Genomic DNA, 22,258 nt, shown 5'->3' on the forward strand with positions numbered 1-22,258 from the left:
TTAAGGATTATCTCTTTACATACATCACTGATGTTTGTTTATCACTTAACTACACCTACAAACACTTATCACATGCCATGTACTATGCTTGCAGGTTCACATATGTTATCTCATTTTGGGGATCTTCAAAGCCTTCTTTACCCTTGGTTCCAGAGCTACCCATAGTCATTCCTTAAGTCATGGGTAGCTCCTTAAGAATATAAGAAAACAACTGTCAATACGAACTGCCTGGATACTATGATTAAAAGACTGAATGTATTAAAATGCAGAAATAAGTAGTAAATGTTTTCTAATAATAATAAGGAAAAAAAATGTTTGGACAGTCCTTAGGTGAGGACCCTGGTAAGTTATAACTTGCATTCTTGGTCAGATTGCTGTATTCTTTCTTTAGCACAAGGAGTGAATAACAATGGATTTTCCTGCAACCTGACAAGGCCATCAGGAAAGACAGTTTTGGTCAAAGTGCATTTTACTGACTTCAAATTATAACATGTAGCTAGCTTTCTGCTCTGTCATTGAGGAAGGTTGGTCTGGTTAAGTATGTGCTAAGGTCAAAGCTGAATCACAGCTAATGTCTAAATATAGACCATCTTTTAAAAACTGTGGCCTCTTTTCCATGGCTGCAATGTGTACAACACAGGAGTTAGATTTACACAGAGAAGCTGCCTTTTCCTAGAGAAAGTAGGTCCAGTGAAAAACACTGGCTTTTAAAATAAGGAAGAAAGTAGGAGTGTGCAAATTAAATAAAGATAAGTTGTTAAAGGTTAACTAGTTTCTCCTGGTGGTGTTATAAGCAAATGGCATAGTCATTCTCTGGTTCTAAAATATTTAGATGTTTTATTTCAGTCACATAGTGGGAGCTGAGAACAAATGTGGGTAAACCAGATACAAAATACCTTCACAGAACATAAGCTAAAACCTATTCCCTTAATTCTTTGATGTTGAATCATCTGTTATGTCTGGACCGTAAATGTGAAGAAGACCAAAGTAGCCCTGGTATTGCCATGGTTTGGTACACACAGATACAAGGAAAAGCACATCTACCCTGAAAATGTTATCATCACTGCTATTGTATTAGTTTTCTATTGTTACATGACAGATTACTGGAAATTTGGGGGCTTAAAATACCTATTCATTATCTCCCAGTTTCTGTTGATCAAAAGTGTGCACATAGTGTAACTGGGCTCTCTGCTTGGGGTCTTACTAGACTGAAATCAAGGTTTTGGCCTGGCTGTATTCTCATCTGGAGCTTAAGATCCTCTTCCATGTGTATTCAGGCGTCTAGAAGAATTTAGTTGCTTGAAGTTAGAGAACTGAGGTCCGTGTTTTCTTGGTTGCTGTCCATGAGATTTGCTCTCAGCTCTCAGAGGCCGCACTCAGGTTTTAGCCATGTGGCCCTCTCACAACAAGGCAGTTTACTTCTTCAAGGCCAGCCCTAGAATCTCTCTTCAGTTGGCTATGCTGGGAGAGAATCTTATTTAATGCAATGTAATCACATAGGTGACCATACTATCACCTTTGCTATATAATACAGCCTAAGCAGGGAGTGAGTCACTACCTCACTGTATTCACAGATCTCACCCACACTTAAGAGAAGGTACTGGACAGGGCCTGTGGGAACAGAAGCTTGGAGGCCATCTTAGAATTATACCTGTAATGATGAATCAGAACAAAGGCTGAATTCTGAATATATGACAGAGGAGAGAGCAAAGTGTTACTCATCTCCAGAGCCTATATGTTAAATGTAAACAGCTTCAATACCAAGAATAATGTTTTCCAGGAGGAAACACAACAACAAAAAAATCTACAAATGTCTACCGAAATTCCCAGAGGAAGAAACTCAGGTCTCAATCTCAATGTACCCTTTGAAGTATGCCGAGTAGAAATGCAAATTCCTCTCCAGACCAATAATAAGGCATGCAAAGATTTGTCAATGGCTATCTAAAAGATACCTGTACCCCAGTTTCAGTAACCCCAAGCCCTAACTTTCTATAAACCACCCCTTTTACCACTACACTCCTTCTTTATATCCAACAGCTGGCTACAAGCCAGTGTGGTAACACTGCATTCTCTAGAGATAAAGTAAAAAATCAATATTCAAATTGTAACACTGACATTTTCTGGAGTAGGAATAAAATAGCAGATGACCAAGTTTTGATTGTGGAGTATACACCCTGTATGATCACCTCCCCTGGAATGTGAGTGGACCTGTAAATATGGGGAGATAGTGTCTCCTTCAAGTAGGTTACGTTATCTGGCGAGAGGATGGGATGCTCACTCTCATGATTATTTTATGTTATATACGATTCAGTCTGAGCAGAGTGAGGGAACTGTTTTGCTAGCCTTGGAGGGGGAGCTGCAATGTTGCGAGACCGTCACAAGGACAGGCTTTAAGGACCTCTTGGAGCTGAGAGCAGACTAACGTCTAGCAGAATAAAAGGGGGGGGGGGCCTGCAAGATGCTGACCTGAATGAGCTTGGAAGAAGACCCTGGACCTCGGATCGGATTGCATCCCAGATGACACCTTAATTTTAGCCTGGTGAGACAGGGAACCAAGCTAACCTGTGACTGGAAAGGTAACCAATGAAAACCGTGTGATAATAAATTTGTGTTCTTTAAACTGTTAACTTTGTGGTAGCTCCTTATGCTGTATAGAAAACTAACATATAAACAAATTAATAAACAAAGTAAACAAACCAGCAAAATTAGGTTTAGGAACTTTCTGTAGCAACAGCTCTCAATAACTGAATCCCAACCGATCTTACTGTGTAGCTAACATTATTTTCAGGAAATGCATTGAAAACTAAAACATAATGAAAATAAACACATTATTCTGTGGTACTCCAGGGCATAGTAGATGACAAACCAAAGCAAAAACTCCTTAAGGGATGAAAGAATGTCAGACCAGTGGGGACTGAAGCAAATAACTCCAACAAGGTCAAAAGAAAATATGAATAATTAATAATGGTGTATATTATGTGGACTCATAAATATGCAGAGAAGCAAAGCACACTTACTCTGAAAGTTGTTCACTGAGAAGTCTTGAGGATGATAGAATCCTGCTTTGCAAATGCACTGATAGGCTCCAAGCACGAATCCTAGACCTTTAATTGGCATACACTATGAAAAAGAAAAGACAGCAGTAGAGTTGATCACAGTTTATTTCACAGTATAAAGACTCACAGATATCCATCACTACAAATGGTAACAGAACTATCACATTTTCCAGAAATAAAGTATCTCTTTTTTGAACTCTTATTTTAGGTTTGTTTGTCAACAGACATTTTTTAGATGCCGCAAACTAAGTTTCCTTTCTAAATACATGCCATTATGGCTGTAGGCACCACACAACTTTAACTCATTCATTTGCCACAGGGAGTAAACTTCTAGGCATGGCTTCTGGGTTTGATGCCTCAAATATAATCTTATTGCTTTAAGAGATATTTCCAAAGCCTGTAAGAATGCCTTAAGAAGGACTCCATGAAAAATATTTCTATCATCGCAAAGGGAGGCAGATAGGTAGGTAGGTGGATGGATAGAATTCAGGATGTGAAAATTGCTTCTATGAATTAAATATTCACCAAATTTTCATCCTTGGAATAAAATAAAATAAAATAAATAAAATAACAAATTGGTGAAATAACAAAACAAGTAAACCTTAAAGTGCAAATTTGGAAGAGAAAAATAAAGATAAAATAATGATCCCAAGGGCTCTTTACCTAAAATCTCTTTCATAGATAAGTGTCCTACATTTACATACATTTTTAAAAAATGACCAGCTTTCTAAATATGTCACATCAATAAATGTAATAGACATCTCCCAAAAGCTTAATCTTGGTTTCTTTCGAAAATCTATCACTTAAATCTCATAAAATTTGGCTTAACATACTTCATTTCTGCTACATTTAATTACATAAGCACAGAATAACTTTTATTAAAATACAAACAGTACATCAATAAAACAGGAGTGTCTCAAGAATACGGTCAACACTGAAATTTAATTTCTGCTCTCTACCAAGATGCCAATCCTTTGACCTTTTGCCATTATGATCAATTAGAAAGTCTTACAATCTAATAGATTTTAGTTATAAAATGTCTCCCTAATACAGAAGCCCTGAAGAGAAAACTCTAAATAATTTAAATAATAATTCCACAATCTAAGCTTAATGATTGGTATCAAGATCAATATTACATACTATGAAAATTCCAAGAAATAGAAAAGTATTTATATATAAGGTAGCAAGAGCTAGTACATGTTCTAAATTCATACAGATAAAACAAAAAATTTTAACAAAGAGCTTTCTAAGAGACCTCCTTGAATATTTTATTTCATTAATTCTACCCCTACTCCCAGCCTTTTTTTTTTTACCCAGTACACAATTTGTAACTAATTATACCTTACAATTGAAAACACAGTTCCTGACCCAGAGCAATATATGAGAAGAGAGAAGTACCAATCAATTCAACTGAGTTGGCAAGTACGAATCAATTCAACTGAGTTGGCAAGTATTTATGAAATAACTGCTGTGGGCTTAGAAAATTCCTATAGAACCTAACCAAAATAACACATACTATTTATAAAAATCCAGTTATACAATAGGTCAGATGATATTTCTGAACTATATAAATTAAAAACAATTGTAACACTTTTCAGAAGCACTACTATTATGAATAGAGCATATTATTTGTGGTCAGTCAGAAAATAAGGATTTGAATTATGACTTTATCACTAACTAGCTATGTGAACTTGGGATGTTCTCTTAACTTCTTTGAGCCTTAGTTTTTTAATTTGTAAGAACAATCATTCAGTCAAATTCACGTACAGTCTTGAAGCAGGCAGAAACACCAAGATGTCCTAATAGGTTAAATATGGGGTATAAGAGGAAGAAAAGAATAAAGGGTGACTTTATTCTGTTTTTTTTTTTTTTGCCTGAGAAGCCTTAAGACTGGAGGTGCCATCACTGACCTAGGAAAGGCTTCTGGAGGAGATTTGAAAGAAAGAGCAGAAGTTCGGTTTTGCAAATGTTAAGTTTGAAGTGCCTATTTGAAATTTAACTCTAGGTATCAAATAGGCAGGCTGATAAAGTAGGAGGGAGTTTAGGAGAGATGTCTGGGCTGTATAATTTAGGACTGATTTGCACAAAAATGATAGGTAATGCCATGAAATCAGATAAGACTAGATCACTAAGGGAGTGCCCATAGGCTGTAGAGGACAGAGGTCCAAAGTGGTGAGACTCAAGACACTCTAGAGCTAAAAGGTTAGGCAGAAAGGAAGAAACAAAGAATACTTAGAAGAGTAATTCAGTGTGGTATCATTATCTCATTAACTAGATTTGATACTACGGACATAACATGTGAAATTTCTTGTGAGTTGCATTTAGTAAACATTCACACAGCATAGATTTATCCAGGTAAACTAAGTCTTAGATACTAAGAATACAATAGTATACTCTAAATATTCTGCCTCACTGGAATTTGGAGGTTAATGCTATTCCTTAAAACAGCATTAAATTCCCTAATAATATGACAGTTTTGCAACAGTAATTCAGTTGAAAATTTTAAATGTTTATGGCAGATCTGAGAGTTTATTGGAATAAGAATATCTCTTTACAAGCTAACTCTAAACTTGAAATAAAAATGAAGGTTAAAAAAACCCTAGCTGATCAGATAAATATGATCAAATATAAAGCCTGTTGAGCATAAAAAAAAGTTTTCCAGTTTTATTATGGAAAACACAGAATTATGAATTATTAGTTACCTCAAACTCTTTTGTTCTATTCTTAAATTATCTTACATTTTCAAAGAAAAGAAAAAAACATTCAGTCAGATAGCATCAATAAAAGAATATCATCCTGCTGTATTTCAATATTGTGGGACCTGCATGGAACTCAGGTGCTATTGCTTATATATGTTTGCCTTAGTATAAAAGTGATCCTGGCTTATTTTCATATTAATGGTTATAAATTTGCAATCAACTTCCCATGCTTTCTTGCTCCATCTGCCATCACCATTCTGTAGCTACTCCAACTCTGCCACCTCCCAACCAAACTTATACATTTTCAAGATTAGGCAATTAGTTTAGTATTCAAACTAGTTTTTAAAAATCTACATAAGTATGATGACTACTCAACTAATGTTGATCATATATGGACTGAGGAGCTGTTTTCTATTTAAAATTTAGAATTTTAAAAATATTCTCATGTAATACAGGAAAGTCTTCAAAATTTTACTATAATTTAACATTATTTAAAATATTCATTTAAAGTATTAATTTTAGGTACTTAAGACATTCATTCATCTTAGATATTCAAGCCTAAACCTTTCTCCTTTCTCTTCATAGAAGTCCAAGAGGGTAGAAATGGAAAAAGCAATACTTCTTCCTCCACAGAGGTAGCTGTTCCATGATACCCTTTGATAAACACTAAGCATCTTGTATTAAGACTTATGGTATCCCTGTGAATGAAGTGGAACACAACTCCTGCAACACAACTCACAAGACTGGATGCCCTCTTCAATGAACCTATAATGCCCATACTTACTAAGCCATCAGCTGAGATATACTAAGGATAGTCTTGACCACATACAATCAAAGTCATGTTCCTGGGAGTAATCCAGATCCAAACGGAACGAGATGGTGGTCAAGAGTTTAGAGAAAAATAGATTCCTAGAAATATAGAGCCTATCAAGTCTGAGTCATGAAGAAATAAAAATTCTGGACAGATTTATAACTATTAAGGAGATTGAATCAAAAACCTCCCAATGGAGAAAAAAGCCCAGGGCCAGAAAGACTCAATGAACAATTCTACCAAACAGTCAAAGAAAAATTAACACCAAACTTTTCCTCAAACTCTTCAAAAAAAGTGAAATGAAAATACTTCCTAATTCATTTGGTGAAGCCAGGATTACCTTGATAGCAAAATCAGACAAAGATACTATAGGAAAAGAAAACTACGGACCAATATTCCTGATTAATATTGATGTGAAAATCTTCAACAAAATAATTGCAAACCAAATTCAGCACATTAAAAGGACTACACACCATAACCAAGTGGGACTTATTACTGGAACACAATGATAATTGAACATGCAAATCATTCAATGCAATACAGCATACTGACAAAATGAAGGACAAAAACTACATGACTATTTCAAGTAATTTAGAAAAAGCATTTGATAAAATTCAACACCTTTTCATGATAAAAACACTCAACAAACTAGGAATAAAAGGAAACTATCTCAACATAATGAGGGCTATATATGAAAAGCCTATAGCTAACATTATGGCCACTGGTGAAATGCTGAAAGATTTTCCTATAAGATCAGAAAAAAGGCAAGGCCACTGTCACTTCCATTCAGCATTACTGGAAGTCCTAGGCAGAGTAATTGGGAAAGAAATAAAAGGCATTCAAAAAGAAAGAAAGAAATACAATTATCTGTTTGCAGAAGACGTAATGTTACATGTAGAAAACCCTAAAGATTTTGCCAAAAAGAAAAAAGAGGCTTGTTAGATTTAATAACCATATTAATCTAAGTTCTAGGATATAAAATCAACATACAAAAATTGATGAGTTTCTATACACAAACAATCACAATCCAGAAAGGATATCTAAAAAACAATCCCACTTATAATAGCTTCAAAAAGAATGAAATACTTAGGAATAAACTTAACCAAACTGAAAACTACAAAACATTGCTGAAAAAATTAAAGATACAAACACATGAACTGGCAGTCATGTTCATGGATTGGAGGACTTAACACTGCCAGAATTCCCAGGCTACCCAATGCAGTCTCTATTAAAATCCTGATGGCATTTTTTGCAGAAACAGAAAAACCATCCTAAAAATCATATGTAATCTCTAGAACTCCAAATAGTCAAAGCAATCTTGAAAACAAAGAACAAATTTGGAGGTCTCATACTTTCTAATTTCAAAAACATTTACAAAGCTACAATAATCGAAACAGTGTGGTACTGGCATGATGGCAAATATACAGACCAATGGCACAGAATAGAAGGCCCAGAAATAAACCGTCATATATAATGATCAAATGACTTATGCAAGGATGCCAGTACCATGCAATGGGAAAAAAAGGGCAATCTCTTCAATAAACGGTGCTGGGAAAACTGAATATCCACATGCAAAAGAATTAAGTTGAACCCTTACCTTATAACGTACACAAGAATTAACTCAAAATGTATTAAAGACCTAAACATAGGGCCCCAAATCATAACTTCTAGAAGGAAACAGGGGAAAAACCTTTATGACATTGGATTTGGGAACGATTTCTTGGACATAACATCAAAATACAGGCAACAAAAGCAAAAAATAGGCAAATGGGACTACATCAAATTTAAAAACAATTGTGCATCAAAGGAAACAATCAACAATATGAAGGGCAACCTATAGAATGAGAGAAAAGATCTGTAAACAATATATCTGATAGGGGGTTAATATCCAGAATATATAAAAACTACAATTCAATAACAACAATAACAACAACAACAAAAAATCACCTGATTTAAAAATGAGCAAAAGATTTGAATAGATGTTTCCCCAAAGAAGATTTACAAATGGTCAAGACACATATGAAAAGATGCTTGACATCACTAATCATTAGAGAAATGCAAATCAAAACTACAATGAGGTATTAGCCTATACCCATTAGGATGGACACTATCAGTAAAACAAAATAACAAATATTGGCATGGATGTGGAGAAATCAGAATCCTTATGCACTGTTGGTGGGAATATAAAATAGTGCAGCCACTATGGGAACAATATGGAGGTTTCTCAAAAAATTAAAAACAGAACTGCCATAAAATCCAGGAGTCCCACTTGTAGGTATATATCCAAAATAACTAAAAGATCTTGAAGAGCTATTTGATACCCAGTTCACTGCAGCATTATTCACAATAGCCAAGAGGTAGAAGCAACTCAAATGTTCATCAATGGATAAAGAAAATGTGCTATATAATTACAGTGGAATTACTATTCAGTATTTAAAAAGAAGGAAATCCTGTCACATGCTAAAACATGAATGGATCTTGAGGACATTATGTCAAGTAAAATAAGCCAATCACAAAAAGATAAATACCATATAATGCCATTTGTATGTGGTATCTAAAGTAATTAAAGTCATAGAAAAAGAAAGTAGAATGATGGCTGCAAAAGACTGAGGAAAGGGAAAATGAGAACTTGTCTAGTGGGCATACAGCATTTCCCTTTTGCATGATGAAAGAGCTCTAGATCTGTTACACGACAATATGTATACAGCTAACCTACTGAACTGTACACTTAAAAAAATGGTTAAGATGGTAAATTTCATGTTATGTGTTTTTTACCACAATCAAAAATTTTAAAAAAGAATTTAGAGAAAAATGGTCTTTCTTCCTCAACAATGTGTATGTAAACTCTACAGATGATACTGCAACACATAATTGGCAAGACATATAATTCATCTCAATTCCTGGGGAACATAATTGCAAAACAAAACCTGGCCAGCTTGACAGTCATGAAGATTTTGTACGAAGGTACTACTGAGCAATGCAATGGCTAAAACAAAGGCTAAACTTAGGTATGTTTGGCATTTAATGGAAATAATGCTTGTGCCTAAGGATCACATTTACATATAATTCTGAAGAAAAATTAATTTGGACCTGAAGGAGGCAAAAATAAAATGCAAATACAATAAAGTTGATATAATTCAAAATCCTCTAGAAATGGGTCTTTAAATACTTTTTTTAAAACTTTGTTTTGGAATCTTCCTAAAATGCAAAACACTTTCTGGCTTCACTGAACTGAACACCATGAAGAGAATTTAACATTTTCTTCCTGAGTCAGAATTGTTACTTTGAACACTGGGTACAAAATGATGCTGAAATACACTGATGCCCTCTGGAGCTACTGAAGCTTTATGCCTATTTTCTCATGTACTAAATACTAAGACTGCTGAACTTTTTGATTTCTTATGCTTAGTTTTTTTCTGTTTTTGTTTTTTTCCTTTTTCCTTCTTTATTTTGAACAGTTGTCATATTTTAAATGTAAAACACGGACATACTGCTAGAACTGTCTTTTTCCTTCCAATTTATAGTTATAATTGCCTGTATACATGGAAACTAGATCACAAAGCATGAAAAGCAAGAGTATATGCAATAATAAATAACAAGGTAAGAGTAAGATAATAGTTAATATTTTCTGAGTATTTACCATATGCCTGGCACTGTTCTAATGCCTGCACAAGTGTTAACACTTTTAATCCTACATCAATTCTATTATCTCTATCTTAAAGATGAAAAGAATCGAGGCATAGACCACTAAAGTAGCATGCTCAAAGCCACACAACTAGTAACTGACAGCCTGGATTCAACTCCATGGGTGTGACTTCAGAATGACTACTCTCCACAAAATATGGGTACATAGTAGCATTCTATAAACAAGAATAGATGTTACCACCTGGTCACTTTGGAATGTATATTGATTGTTCTAAGAGGTTTATTTTTCCATTTTTCTTGGTTTGGGGCATTATGCAAATGGATCAGTTTGCTGGATCATTTAGCTTCAGGTAAGTGAAAATTATTAATTTTAAAATATATGTACATAAAATATATTTTAAGGCATGCAGTTAATTCTTATACCTGTTAACAAATTTTAAAAGCAAACCTTTGCCTTCCCAAATGCAGAGTTCCTTAGCTCAGATCTTGGAAAAGGAATCTTCATTTCAGGGCATAGACATAAAGTATCTCTTCTCTACTTGAATTCCTGAAACAGAAGCCCCTTTGGGTCTGAAGAGAATCATGAGGCCAGCTCACAGATGCCTGATCCCAAACTAAACTCAGCAAGCACAGCAATGGAAGCCAAGGACATACATGGCCATCTAGACTGTCACTTCTTCTTTCTCTTTATTGGCAAAAACATGACTCTGCTCTGCTTGGAAAGAAGACTTAACCTATCTCCAGAAAGGATTTCCTGTTGTATTGAATTTGTTGAACCTTATTCAAAAAGCAGATGGCAACAACACAGAGGCACAAAGAAAGAGGCTGATGCTGGCAAGATGCAGTAGTAAGTGGGTCTTCCAGATTATTTTTAAAAGACAGCAGCATTTTTTTCCCTTTTTACTCCTTCTATGTACCTTGTGAAGAAATACTGTAAAATCTCAAATTTGTTAATTTGGGAGTGAGTTTGGGGAGATATGGTACTAAAACAGGTTAGTTATACTATCATCCAGTGGCTCTTCTCCACAACTATTTGCAAGTTTATTAAAAACAAAAGGAAAATACTCTGAGGAAATCTAAAAGGCCTCCAGGAATGATGGGGTACACATCACGCATATATTTCATCAAACAATCTTCCAAGAAAACAAGAACTCATGAATAACAAATAATGCAGTATTTCACCAGGGTGAAAAGAAACTATGTTTTGTCTCTATTATTCATTAGCTGGCAGACTCTAGTTTAAAAAGCATGATGGACTGTAGCAGGGGAGGGGGTGAGGAATGAGGGGATATTTTACCTTATGATACAGTTAAATTTAAAAAGAAACTTTTCTATTATTACTTTTTGACATGCTTGTTGTATACCCATCTGTCACAAAACAGAGCTAAAGGACAACAATACAGCATCTGGCACAAACACATTACAAGTCTACAAACTTCACACTGACACACAGCGAGATGCTTTGTGGGGGTTGAAACCGACTCAGGGAAATGTCAGGATTATATCTCATTGAGTGAGTAAGCCCAGTTTTCCAGACCCTCCTAAAAGAAACAGCCGCAAACGCTTGAGCAACACCAGTTCTTCTTTTTTTTTAAAGATTGATTAATTGATTGATTGATTGATATGACAGAGAGAGAGACACAGTGACAGAGGGACACAAGCAGGGGAGTGGGAGAGGGAGAAGCAGGCTTCCTGCTGAGCAGAGAGCCCGATGCGGGGCTCGATCCCAGGACCCTGGGATCATGACCTGAGCCGAAGGCAGACGCTTAACAACTGAGCCACCCAGGCGCCCTGAGCAGCACAGTTCTTAAGATGCTCAACAGTTTAAAAAAAATTAAACACTGCCCTCTCCTAAACCCCAAACTCACTATGAAGCACCTATGTTCTACCTTTGACACCCTGTGTTTCCTGTGGCCACAGCTCATAACCACTGGGGATTTTCTTTTCATTCTTGACTTAATTTAGCTCTTGTTTACTGAGCTTCATTGTATGCTATTTGCTTCAGTAACAAAGAGGAACAAAGTCATGGTCTCGTTCTCAGAGAGCACAACCCACAAGCACAAGAGCAAAATCAGAGTTACTATAGGTGCTATGCCCTGTTCATGGCTAAAGGGCTTCATAAACGTTTGTTCCTTTCTTTTTGAGTAGTCTATCTTTAGATATTTTTCTAGAATTATTTGTTAAAATATAAATTGCTGTACTAAGAATAAAAATTAATAAAAGAATATATGTAATATGATTTTGATTTTGTAAAATTCAAAAACATAAAACTTTTATAAAGTACTGTTTAAGGATATATGCATATGTGAAATTAAAGAACAGAGTGATTACATAAAATTCAGGATAATGGTTACCTTTTGTGGGATAGGATGAGGGAGGAGTATACAGGGGAGTTTCTAAGATACTGGTAACAATCTATTTTTTAACCTGAATAGTGGGTACAATCTTTATTGCAATAGCCCCAGCTCCTAACATAGTGCTTGACATACAGTAGGTACCAGTAAGTATTACTAAAATGAGGGAAGGAAGGAACTGACTTTAATTTCTAGCTATGATACATTATCTTGTAACAGGCTGAAGTTCCACCAAAAACAATGAAAACATCTGGATAAAATGAAAGAAAGAAAAAGAAGGGAGGGAGGGAAAGAGGAGAGAAAGAAACCAACTAACATACCTACCTATGTGGAGACATCAGAAAACTGCCAATGGAGCCAGAATTGAGGGGCCAAGATCACAGAAAGAAGGAGAATGCACAGCTATTCTATATTCTACATTTCTGAATCAAACTTAATATTTGATAATATGAGGCACTGGGGGAAGACTAAGAATCTGACAGATGGAAGCTGGTAAGAGGTAGAAAGCCAGGAAAATTAGGTAATCTCACAGGCCTGAGGAGGAAAAAATAATCAATTTGGGGGCTGTAAAAATACTCAAGCCTAAAGACAAAATCCCAGAGAGAATGAAAGTGCAAGGAAAGAAGACTGAGCCCCCCAAAAATTTTGTTGAATTTTTAAGTTGCCTATGGTGAAAGTCAAAGAAGCAAAGCAGAAACTGAAGGGAAACAGAGTTGAATTTTTGGCAGCATTACAATTTTAAACTCTTAAACTGGAGTTTAGGACCTTCCAAGGACAAAGGTCTCTAATAACCATCCAAGGTTCTCAGTGAGCCCTCTGGAGTGTTATACCCTGGAAGTAGGAGTGAATAAATAATCTGAGCTTTTCATAGATTTCCGTTCATTTTGGTACTGATCATGCACTACTTGGATTAAGGTGATCTGTCTAGTATAGTATCACAAACAGGATAGAGCCTCTCTAGAAGGCAATGCATACAGAACCACTTTAACAACACAATGTCTGGCATTAACTCTTAAATTACCAAACACACCAGGAAAAAAGGACAATGTAAACAGATCCACAAATGACTAGGTACTCAAGTTATTGACACAGATTTTTAAATAACTATAATCAATATGTCTAAGAGATAAGACAATAATATAAAATTCCCCCAGAGGATTAACAGTATCCTTATCTTGATGAGCGCTCAGTAATATATGGAATTGTTGAATCACTATATTGTACACCTGAAACTAATATCACATTGTATGTTAACTATCCTGGAATTAAAGTAAAATATAAAATAAAATTTCTCCAGAGAACTGGAATCTATTTTTTCAGAAAAAGAGTAAAGTAGATATTCTAGAACTAATAAAACCAAGATTGGGTACCAGAAAAGAAAAAGATAAGCCAGCTCAAAGATAGATTAGCAGAAAGTATCCAGTCTGAAGTGTGAAAAAAAAATTAAATAATAGAAAAGAACACAAAGAATATACAGTTCATAGTAAACAGATCTGACATACATGTATTTGGAGTCACATAATAGAGAAGAGAACAAAAGTAGAATTTTTGCTAGGATTCTATTTTTATATCTAAGTGCTTGTTAAACAAGTATGGTCATTTTGTGCACTATTCTGTATGTATTTTGCACATCAATAAAAGTTTTTAAAAATAACCAAGTATCACTATGAGGAACCACTTCACACATACTAGGGTGGCTAACATAAAGAGGCAAACTAACAAGTATTACTGAGGATGCTGCCATCACAGTGGGCCTACTAGCAGAGCATCAAACCATTGTTCTTGAACCTTAAGATCTAATGAAATTTGCTTTGCTAAGTTTGAACTTGCCTGAGACTTATCACTCCTTTCCTCCTTCTGATTTCTCCTGTTTGGAGAGGAATGAATGAAAAAAAAAAAGAAAGGAATGAATGTCTATCCCTGTTCATTGTAGAAAGTCTCAGAAAGGAGATTGAAGAATATTTTGATTAACCCAAAAGAAGACACATAAATAAGAAAAAAGAAATGGTAAAACAGTTAGTAGCTTTAAATCCCAACTATAGCAATAATTATTATATATATACCTGAAAAACACACTTCATTTTTAAAAGTTTTTATTTAAATTCCAGCTAATTAACATATAATGTAATATTAGTTTCAGGTGTACGATACAGTGATTCAACACTTCTATACAACAGCTGGTGCTCATCACAAGTGCCCTCCTTAATCCCCATCACCTATTTCGCCCATTCCCCCACCAACCTCTCCTGTGGTAACCATCAGTTTATTGTCTATAGTTAAGAGTCTGCTTCTTGGTTTGCCTCTCTCTCTCTCTTCCTCTTTCTCTCTCCTTTTATATATTTATTTTTATTTATTTTTGATGTGGAGAAAGCAGAACCATCTTGCACTGCTGGTGGGAATGCAAACTTATGCAGCCACTCTGGAAAACAGTATGGAGGTTCCACAAAAAGTTAAAAATAGAACTACCCTACCATCCAGCAATTGCACTACTAGGTATTTACCCAAAGGATATAAAATTACTAATTCAAAGGGATATATGCACCCTGATGTTTATAGGAGCATTATTTACAAAAGCCAAACTATGGAAACAGCCCAAGCATCCATCAACTGATGAATGTATAAAGAAGATGTGTTATATATACATATATATATATATATATATACATATATATACACACATACAATGGAATATTACTCAGCCATAAAAAAACAATGAAATCTTGCCATTTGCAACAACATGGATGGAGCTAGAGAGTATTATGCTAAATGAAATAAGTCAGAGAAAGACAAATACCATATGACCTCACTCATATGTGGAATTTAAGAAACAAAACAAATGAACAAAGGAAAAAAAATGAAATACATACTTCAAATAAAACATTAAAATCATCAAATTGAGTTAAGCAAAACTCAAAAGCTGCTAACAAGAGATACATTTTAAATAAAGTCAGAAATAAAAGGATGGAAAATACAGTATCTTATTTGAACATCCACAAATCCTGAAACAAAGATTGAATAAAATACTATTTTTCATAGGTAATTCCGTAAAACTGAAGAAAGGGAACATGAAGACAGGAAAAGGAAGACAGAATCAATAAGTGATGCTTCATCCAGAGAACTGCTATTCTGATAACTAGGACTTATTTCCTCTAAAAAATTCTGGAAACCACTTAGAATAAGAGCTAAACTACCTAAACTGAGCTAAAAGCTACCCCACCTGCATATGGTTTAAGGCTGTTCAGGACATTAATTCTCTGGCACTTGAACTTTCCATAGTCTAGCCAACAGAGTCCCCAGGCAATTGTAAATCAGCCTGTGCACTATAATCAGTGGTGAGACCTAAAAGAATATGGTGGAACATTGGCACATATGCAAAGATATAACATGCAAACATATACCAAAGAAAGCTGTGTAGGTACACTAAAATCAGACAAAGTTGATTTTTAAGACAAGAAATATTACCAGAGAAAAACAGGTATCAAACTCTCAGGAATATATCACAATCCAAATTTATCTGCATCTAAAAATGTAGCTTTAAAATATATAAAGTAATAAATGAAAGATGTCTGAGTAGCCTCTTTATACACAAAAGACCTACATTATTGTGAGAAATTAAAGACAATATAAATAAATGAAAGGGTATATCCATGTTCATGGGTTATAAAGACTAATTATTGTCAAGATGTTCAATCTCCATATTCAATCTATGGATATAATGCACTTCCAATAATCTGATTCTAAATTTCATATGGAAACTTAAAAGGAAATGTAAGGGTCCAAGAATACCAATGAGAACTTAACGACAACAAAAAACCCTCAAAGGATGGCTCCATAGGTGATCAACACTTTTCATAAAGCAACAGTAATTGTAATAATGTGGTATTGGCACAAGTCAAGAAAAATTATAAAAAGCTCCAAAATAGAAAGTCTAGAGGTGCCTGGGTGGTTCAGTTCGTTAAGTGTCTGACTCTTGATCTCAGCTCAGATCTTGATATCACGGTTGTGAGTCTGAGCCCATGTTGGGCTCTGTATTGGACATGGAGACAAAACAAAACAACAACAACAACAACAACAACAACAACAACAAAAAAGAAGTCTGAAAGCAAACCCAAGGAAAGTGTGACTTATGACAAAGGTGGCTCTGAAGAGGAGTAGGGGAAAGAAGAGTCTTTTCAATAAATGGTGTTGGGTCCCTTGGCTATTCATATGGAGAAACATGAAATGTCTTCCTATTCCCCAACATATATAAAAATAAGATCTAACTATGGAACATAGGGATGCCTGGGTGGCACAGTCGGTTGTGTGTCTGCCTTCACTTGGGTCATGATCCCGGGGTCCTGGGATGGATTCCTGTATCGGGCTCCTTGCTTGGCGGGGAGCCTGCTTCCCCCTCTTGCCTGCCTCTCTCACCCTCTCATTCTCTCTGACAAATAAATAAATAAAAAAATATTAAAAAATAAAATATGGAATATAAAACAAGCTTTTAGAATATAGCATAGAAGAACACCTTCAGGATTTAGAGGTAGTATTAAATATAAAGAAATACATTAACATTTAAAACACTTTTGATCAACAGACAACATTTATAAAGTAAAAAGTCAAATTGCAAAGAGGAGAAAGTTATTTCAACATATATAATAAAAAACAGTTCATATCTAGAATATGAAAAAATTTACAGATCAATACATTCCAATATAAAATTGAGCAAAAGTTTAAATAGCATGTCACAATGGTTAATAAACATATAAAAAGTTTCCAATCTCATTAATCTCTAGAGAAAAGCAAATTTAAAATAACCAGGACATACCAAAAGGCTAAAACTTAAAAAACTGACAATCTAAGTATTAGGATATGGAATAAGTAGAACCTCATATAGGTACATTTTTCTTGGAAACTGAAATTGGCATTATCTACTAAATTTGAAAATAACATATCCTATTATTCAGCTATTTCAATCCTAGATATATACCCAACTGAAAGGTATGCAAACACTCTCCAAGAGACATGCAAAAAAGTTTCCAAGAGTCTACAACTGATAAAAAGCCAAATGTTCATCTAGAGTAGAGTGGAGGAAATAAATTGTGCTCTATTTACATAACAGAATACTATTCAACAATGATAATAAACCAATGCTATGTGTAACAGCATGGGTGAATCTCTTAATCTCTCAATGTTGAATCAAATAAGTCATATATGCTACATTATTCTATTATATAATGTTTAAAAACGGAAACGCAATGTATAGTGTTAAAAGGCAGGACATTTGATAATGTGGGGAATAGTGAGGAGGAGGTGATGGGTAGGAGCACAGAAGCCTTCTGGATACTGGTAATGCTTTTTCTCTTGAAACAAGTGGTACTTACAAAAGTGTGTTCCCTTTGTGACAATTCACTACGCTGTATACTTATGATTCAGTGCTTTTATGCAATGTCTTTTCTTTCTTTTTTTTAAATATTTTATTTATTTGAGAGAGGGAGTGTAGGGGCAGGGGCAGAGGGAGAGGGAGAAGCAGATCCCCACCAAGAAGGGAGTGTGATGCGGGGCTTAATATGGGGCTCAATCCAGGACCCCGAGATCATGATCTGAGCTGAAGGCAGTTGCTTAACCAACTAAGCTACCCAGGCACCCCCAACAATTTTTATTCAAAAAAAATTAAAAATTAATACTATGCCAAACTTCTGCCTCCCCCCACAAATCTTTCAGCTCCCTTCTCTTTCACCTATTAAAGAAATTCTATTTTTTAATTTTGATTTATTTGAAAGAATCAGAACATTCTGTTCATTCCATTTTTGCTAAAAGAGAAGGGATCTATATAGTGATAATGAAGAAGGAAGCCTCTGGACATTAAAAGTAATTATATAAAAAATTATGTAAAATTCAGAATGTGTTTGCACGCACTCAGTACTTGGCTGCCTCTCAAATATTTAGAATCTGAATGTACATTTGCATTTCCCCAGTGGAACTTTAGAGGATTTTCAATTGTAATTAGCAAATCAGCTAAAGAATAAAGGGCATAGGGCTAAACCAAAAGTCAGGAACTGCACTGCCTATTAAATGCTAAATCAAAACTAAATGCTATATTCTCAAGTGGCAGTGAGCTTTTCTTTTATGAGGAAGAAAATATAAAATATTATTTATCATTCACAAAGAAAATCATTTTAATTGATATAATTGCTATCTTCTTAGCTGAAAAACATGCAAGATTCTTTAAACAATTTATCTTATTCTAGAAAAAATTTCAAGATGCATGAATGTCCTTAGTTCATCATTGAACCACAAAAAAAATAAAAGTTTTTTTCGTTAAATAGGACAGCTTTTAAGCAAATATTTAACACATAAAAATGCTCTCAAGTACTTTAGGAATATATATTTTTATACAGAAAATTAAAACATTAATTATAAGCCTTCTTTATAATTAAAATAAGCTGCTCTAAATAATCTCTATGATATAATATTCAAAGCCCTTCATACACTATTTAAAATCACAGAACTTTTAGTATGCTTTTGCCTTACATGCTGCTCTGAACCTAATTCTAACCAACAGAAAACATTTGGATGGAAATATAAAGTAACTACATCATCTTATCATTCCTAGCATCTGTGAGTCAAAATGTCAACTATAATTGACATGTACCCTAGACTTTAAGAAGAAAGACTTTTAAAACAGAAGGCCTTGAAAAAGAAAAGCAAAGCTGGAGGCATCACATTCTGGACTTCAAGTTATATTACAAAGCTGTTGTGATCAAAACAGTATGGTACTAGTGCAAAAAAACACTTGGATCAACAGAACAGAATAGAAAACCCAGGACAGAACCCACACTATATGGTCAATTAATCTTTCACAAAGCAGGAAACAATATACAACGGTAAAAAGACAGTCTTTTCAACTAACAGTGTTGGGAAAACTGGACAGCAACATGCAAAAGAGTGAAAACTGGACCACTTTCTTGCACCATACACAAAAATAAATTCAAAATGGATTAAAGACCTAAATGTGAGACATGAAACCATAAAAATCCTAGAGGAGATTTTATGAAGCCATAAAAATCCAGACAGTAATCTCTCTAGCATTAGCCATGGCAAATTCTTTCTAGATATGTCTCCTGAGGCAAAGAAAAAAGAAAACTAAACTATTGGGACTACATCAAGATAAAATGCTGCACAGTGAAGGAAACAAACAAAACTAAAAGGCAACCCACAGAATGAGAGAAGATATTTTACAAATGACATATCTGATAGAGTTAGTATCCAAAATATATAAACAACTTCTAAAACTCAACTCCCAAAATATGAATAATCCAACTAAAAATGTGCAGAAGACATGAATGGACATTTTTCCAAAGAAGACAGACAGGTGACCAACAAACACATGAAAAGATGCTCAACATCATTCATCATCAGGGAAATACAAATCAAAACCACAATGAGATATCACCTCATACCTATTAGAATGGATAAAATCAACAACACAAGAAACAACAGGTGTTGGTGAGGCGAACCCTCTTACGCTGTTGGTGGGAAACTGATGCAGACACTCTGGAAAACAGTATGGATGTTCCCCAAAAAGTTAAAAATAGAACTACCCTACCATCCAGCAATTGCACTACTAGGTATTTACTCAAAGGATACAAAAATTCTAATTCGAAGAGACACATGCACCCTGATATTTACAGGAGCATTATTTACAATAGCCAAACTATGGAAACAGCCCAAGTGTTTGGATAAAGAAAGGATAAAGAGATGTGGTATGTGTATATACAATGGAATATTACTCAGTCATAAAAAGAATGAAATCTTGTGATTGACAATAACAAGGATGGAGCTAGAGTGTATTAGGCTAACTGAAATAAGTCAGTCAGAAAAAGACAAATACCATGTAATTTCACTCATAAGTGGAATTAAGAAACAAAACAAATGAACATGGTGGGGGAAGGAAGAGAGGAAAACCAAGAAACAGACTCTTAACTCTAGAGAACAAACTGATGGTTACCAGAGGGGAGGTGGGTGGGGGAATGGGTAAAATAGGTGATGGCGATGAAAGAGGGCACATGTGATGAGCACCAGGTGTCATATGGCGGTGCTGAATCACTATATTGTATACTTGAAACTAATTACGTTGTATGTCAACTAACTGGAATTTAATAATAACTTTAAAAATGATAAAAAGGAAGGTAGAAGGAAAAATTATTCAATAAAACATACATAAAATTCAGAAAATAAAGATATTCAGGAACACTGAGAGGTGCTATTTTTTTAAAAGATTTTACTTATTTATTTGTCAGAGAGAGAGAGAGAGTGCACAAGCAGGGGGGAGCAGCAAGCAAAGGGAGAAGCAGGCTCCCTGCTAAGCAAGGAGCCAGATGTGGGACTCAATCCCAGAACTCTGGGATTATGACTTGAGCCCAAAGCAGGTGCTTAACTGACTAAGCCACCCAGGTGTCTCAAGAAGTTCTAAAAAGTACCAATTTGACTATAGAATCAGAAAACAAATCCCTTTAAGGAACATAAGGGTTAATAAGCATTAGCACTAAAAGCTTAAAACTTTATAGTACCCTCATTTTCTTTTTGAGAGAATGTCTGCAATGGCCAATCAGGGCAATACAGAGAAGGCATAGATACAATTACACCAAAGAATTTTCCATTATTTTTACTAGATTTTTTTAATTCATGGAGAAATATAAAAAGTTTTGGAGATATTATTGGGTAATCATGAAAAGGGGCTCTGATTAATGAAAGGAAATTTATGGCAATGCATTCTAAGGCCTCTGTTCTTGGCAGTATTTTCTTTAATGTGTTTAACAATTGTTTGGATGAAGCATTAAGAAGATAATATTGGAGAATTAGTGGTCAAGAACATGGACTTTGGAGTGAGGCACTTTAGTTCAAGTCCCAGAGTCACTAATTAATAGCAATGGAACCTTGGGGAAATTACTTAATCTCTTTAAATCCTATTTTCCTTACAAACAAAATGGAAATAATAATGTCTTCTCTATTTCACAGAATGCATTATTTCATTTTACAAATATTTATATGATGTTTATTATGTTAGGCATTATTTCTAAATGCTTTATAAATATTATTTTATTTAATCCTCAAAGCAACCCAGGGAGCTACATGTGTTTGTTTACCATCATCCTCATTTTACAGATGGGAGACTGGGGTAGAGAGGGTAAGTAACTTGCCTCAGGTCACCTATCTAACACATGGCAGAGTGGAGTTTAGATTAGATGTACAGAATGTCCATTCATATTCATTAAATATTAGAACTCATCACAATCATCATCATTGGAGTGATACTAAAGTTACTAGATGAATTTACTAGTAAGATTAAATTTACTAAAAACAGATATTGAAAAGACAATAGGTTAAGTAAAACAAAACAAAATTTAACAAACAAATATAGGGTCCTTTGATTAGATTTACAGAAACCAGCCACATAATTTGCCAAATTGTGATAATGGCTGCCAAAAAAGTACTAAAACAAACTTTGGCTGCATTAACATTAATAAAGTAACATAGAATCAATACCATTCACATATGGATTATTAATATGAAATTTAAAATCTCAGTTTAAAGAGAAATTGTATAGTCAAATTGAAGAGATACAAAAAGGAATGATTTCCTTCCTCCACAAAAAAAACCCATGTGTCAACTATATGTTGTACATAACAGGTACACAAGAGGCACCCCTAT

The 22,258-nt window shown here is 34.6% G+C and overlaps 1 protein-coding gene across 1 annotated transcript in view; it reads right to left on the minus strand.

The window, feature by feature from the left end:
• GPR158 (G protein-coupled receptor 158) overlaps positions 1 to 22,258 on the minus strand; it is a 450,005-nt gene that overhangs the window by 223,570 nt on the left and 204,177 nt on the right. Inside the window, exon 3 of the mRNA XM_027592170.2 lies at positions 3,018 to 3,120. Coding sequence (XP_027447971.2) covers positions 3,018 to 3,120 — 103 coding nt within the window. The remainder of the gene's footprint in view (positions 1 to 3,017; positions 3,121 to 22,258) is intronic.

Source organism: Zalophus californianus, chromosome 9, assembly GCF_009762305.2.
Source record: "Zalophus californianus isolate mZalCal1 chromosome 9, mZalCal1.pri.v2, whole genome shotgun sequence".
In the NCBI taxonomy this organism is placed as follows: domain Eukaryota; kingdom Metazoa; phylum Chordata; class Mammalia; order Carnivora; family Otariidae; genus Zalophus; species Zalophus californianus.